The following is a 4,138-nucleotide window of genomic DNA, read 5'->3' on the forward strand; positions in this document are numbered from 1 at the left end:
CCGTGAGCGCGGGCGGCTGCATGCGACCGCGGTGTCTCCATGCCGGGAGCCTGTCTGCAGAGAAGCGTGTTGGGTTCCCGCCCGGGTGGTGCACCTGCACCCATTTATGCTTTGGCAGCGGGGCAGGGAAAGCCTCGAACCCACAGCCAGGAGGAGGGTGGCAGGTGCACTCACTCCCAGCTGAGACCCAGAAACACGCAAACCCGCCCCACCCCGCCCGCCGCCTGCCTCTGGGGAGGGAGGGAGCGTCGCCCAGGACTCTGGGAATCTGATTCCAGAGGCGAGTGACGCGGTCACTTTATTCTAGAAACCTGAGACTCCGCGCCCGGCCTAAGGCCTCGGTCCTGTGCGCAGTCGCCAAGCGGGGCTGAGCCCTGCGTGTCAGCTGGTCACACACCCCGGGGGTCGGGGGGTACAGTGATAACGAGGCTCACGGAGACGGGCTGGCGGCCACGGGCACACACAGCCTCCCACCCGGGGGTGGGCTCCTGCTGGGGCTGCAGGAGAACGGGGCGGGCGAGCCGCTGTTGGTGTGGAAAATGACACCGTCAGTGAGAACATGGGAATGAACCGTGCTGTGTACTCACCAGTGTCGGCCGCGTGGCCCGCCCCGTGTGCCACGTGTGTATTGGTTCCTGACGAGCCAGGCAGTTCTCCCGGTGAGGGTCCGACTGGATGGGGTGCTCTTCCTTGGCACTGAGGTTGGCACGACCAGGCAGAGCTTGGGGTCTTCGTCCGCTGGTGCCTGGGACCCAGGGACTCAGAGGCACCTCCAGACAACAGAGTAGCCGGGGGCTCCCTCCACGGGGTGCGGTCAGCAGGGCCGCCAGCCGGGAGCGATGGTGCAGCCCAGCGGATCCTTCCGCTTCCCCAGACACCCTTTAGGGAACCACATTGTTCACAGCACCGGCTCCGTCCTGCGTCAGAGGAGAGGGGTCTGCCAGTGCCTGAGGACCTCAGGGTCGGCCCCCGTGTAGACACACGTGTCCATGCATCCCAAACCCAAGCTTTCCCAGGTCTTGACGTGACGGGTGGCCACGGGGAGGGATGGCGAGTGATTAAAAGCCCAAGATGGTTTTTTTGTGTGTTTTTTAAAAAATATATTTTACTGATTTTTTACAGAGAGGAAGGGAGAGGGATAAAGTTAGAAACATCGATGAGAGAGAAACATCGATGAGAGAGAAACATCGATCAGCTGCCTCCTGCACACCCCCCACTGGGGATGTGCCCGCAACCAAGGTGCGTGCCCTTGACCGGAATCGAACCTGGGACCCTTCAGTCCACAGGCCGACGCTCTATCCACTGAGCCACACCGGTAAGGGCCCAAGACGTTTTCTTGGGACCCTCTGTGAGCAGCGTGGTAGGTGGGGAGAGAAGCCCATTCGCGCTGGGAGATTTCTCCACGGTTTCTGCGTGGCGTCTGGCCATGCAGAGTGCGTTTCTGAAATTACTGTCTCACCCTCCGCCGTTTGCTTGTTTGGGTGAAATAGGCTGTTTTCCGACATTGTAATAGTCATTCTGACACACACCTGACAAAAATACCGTTTCTGTGATCGCTCGTTGGCCGTGCGTGTCTGTCGGGGGAGTTGACACCGTATGTGAACGAGGTTGGTCTTGTTGAGGCTTCAGTGACAGATGGCTGGCATCGCGGGTTGGGCATCTGTCGTCTGTCGTCACTTCAGGAAGCAGGGAAATTACTTCCCCGTCATGTCTGTGAGGTTGCTGTTCCTGGAAGCGAGTGTTTACCCTCAGAAGAACCCCAGTGGGAGACCAGGCGTTGACCTGGGCAACCCGGCAGCCGCCCGTGTCCGTGCGCAGGAGGAATCAGGGCAGGACGTCTCGGGCTCTCGCCGTGGACCATCTTGGTCTCGGGAAGTCCACGGCCATGGACCACGACGCCAGCATCGCCGGCTCGTGAGCCTGTTGCTAGACACAATGTTTAATAAAAGTAAGTAAATGACATAAAACTGCAAATATATATATATTTCTGAGAGCGAGGGAGAGCCCTGCCCTCACGCTGCGCTCATGAGGGATGACGCCGTGCGGGTTTCCGTCTCCCTCCAGCTCCGGGTTTGCTTTACTTTAATTGTACTTTTCCGACAGGCGAACCGGCCCCCCGCCAAGCTCAACCTCCTCACCTGCCAAGTGAAGACCAACCCCGAGGAGAAGAAGTGCTTCGACCTCATTTCGCGTAAGTTTGTTTCTCAGACGCCGCGCCCCAGAGCAGCCCTTCGAGCCGTCTTCCAGGGCCTCGGCCCCTTTCCCTGTGCCCGTGGGAGAGCTGGTTTGGAAGAGAGAGGCCTGCATTTCGGGTGCTGGGCGTACTGTTCCCTGGGAATGCCCGACCTGCCATGGAGGAAGCCCCCCCCCGCTCCCCCCTCCCCGTCCCCCAGTGCCTTGAGGCTCTACACGCCTCGATGCCTCGTTCCAGCTCCCAGCCTCCTCTTCCTGTTTGCAGATGAGGAGATTATCCTAGGTCAGCCCATAGCCTGAAGCCCCTCCTTTCCTTATAAAAAAGGAAGCATCTGTGATGTTACAGATGCTGCAGCCCTAGCTGCTGTGGCTCAGTGGATAGAGCTTCCACCTCTGGGCTGAAGGGTCCCAGGTTCGATTCCTGGTCAGGGCACATGCTTGGGCTTCGGGCTCCGTCCCCAGTGTGGGGCGTGCAGGGGGCAGCCGATCAATGAACCTCATTGATATTTCTGTCTTGCCCTCTCCTCTCTAAAATCAGTAAAAGTAAATAAATAAATATATATAAAACTTAAGAAGCACTATTGTAAAAAGAAAAGAAAAGAAAAAAAAAGTGCTGCACACAACGGGATCAGGCCTTGCGAGCTCTCGTTCTTGAAACGGGTTCGTGTTCCGACCGCAGGACCAGTCTCCCTGCTTCATGAGCCTTCCCTCCGGGGGCGCGCAGGAGAAGCGCCACGACTCTGACCCAGGCCTGCCCGTCGCTTCTGCCGGTGGCCGCGCTCTCAGCCGCAGTATTTGTCCCCCTTCCCCCAGGGGTGGCCACCGCTGTCCCCCCCTGCCTCTGTGCATCCCCTCTGCCAGGATGCCCCCAGCGTGTTCTCTGCCACGTCTTGCTTTCCACATTAAAGTTCACGGCCAGCCCGGCCAGCGTGGCTCGGGTTGAGCATGGAGCTATGAAGCAGGGGTCACGGTTCAATTCCTGGTCAGGGCCCAGGCCCAGGCTGCGGGCTCCATCCCCAGCGTGGGGCATGCAGGAGGCAGCCGACCCATGATTCTCTCTCATCGGTGTTTCTCTCTCTCTCCCTCCCTTTATAAAAATATATTGAGAACAGTAACACTAAAGCTTTTAAGACTGTTGATGGCTTCAATGGAATCCCATGGTTGGCAGACTGCGGCTCTCAAGCCACATGTGGCTCTTTGGCCCCTTGAGTGTGGCTCTTCCTAAGCCTCAGGAAAAAACCCTAATTAAGTTAATAACAATGTACCTACCTATATAGTTTAGGTTTAAAAAACTTGGCTCTCAAAAGAAATCTCAGTTGTTGTGCTGTTGATATTTGGCTCTGTTGACTGATGAGTTTGCCGACCACTGGAAGCCTCATTGGCAGCGGCATCGCGTTAGCCTCGAATGGAGGGACAGGCAGGTCCGTTCCTTTGGCTTTCAAAGCCACAGCTGCCAGGCAAGGCAGGCGTGCGAGGGACGCGAGGGGGTGCCTGCCTTTGTAGGAGCCGTTCACGCCCTAGCGCAGCGCCCAGGGGACCCCGAAGGTCGGCAGTGAGCTGCTTCCTGTGGGCATCGTGCCCGCTGCCGCCCGCTCACACTGACGGGGCCCCTCTCGCCCGCAGATGACCGCACGTACCACTTCCAGGCCGAGGACGAGCAGGAGTGCCAGATGTGAGTGCCAGGGTGATGGACAGAGCGGGCGGGGCCGGCGGGGCCTGGGCCTGTACCAGCGCCCTCTCCTCCCCCAGATGGATGTCTGTGCTGCAGAACAGCAAGGAGGAAGCCCTGAACAACGCGTTCAAGGGCGACGACCCCCCCGGGGAGAACAACATCGTGCAGGAGCTGACCAAGGAGATCATCGCGGAGGTGCAGAGGATGACGGGCAATGACGTGTGCTGTGACTGCGGGGCACCAGGTGACCGCACCCCCCCCACACCCCCCCCA

The 4,138-nt window shown here is 59.0% G+C and overlaps 1 protein-coding gene across 1 annotated transcript in view; it reads left to right on the forward strand.

The window, feature by feature from the left end:
• ASAP2 (ArfGAP with SH3 domain, ankyrin repeat and PH domain 2) overlaps positions 1 to 4,138 on the forward strand; it is an 87,830-nt gene that overhangs the window by 40,540 nt on the left and 43,152 nt on the right. Inside the window, exons 14-17 of the mRNA XM_015564939.1 lie at positions 1,736 to 1,914; positions 1,993 to 2,191; positions 3,817 to 3,865; positions 3,943 to 4,109. Of these exons, the coding sequence (XP_015420425.1) occupies positions 1,736 to 1,914; positions 1,993 to 2,191; positions 3,817 to 3,865; positions 3,943 to 4,109 (594 nt within the window). The remainder of the gene's footprint in view (positions 1 to 1,735; positions 1,915 to 1,992; positions 2,192 to 3,816; positions 3,866 to 3,942; positions 4,110 to 4,138) is intronic.

This window comes from Myotis davidii, unplaced genomic scaffold, assembly GCF_000327345.1.
Source record: "Myotis davidii unplaced genomic scaffold, ASM32734v1 scaffold61, whole genome shotgun sequence".
NCBI lineage: Eukaryota > Metazoa > Chordata > Mammalia > Chiroptera > Vespertilionidae > Myotis > Myotis davidii.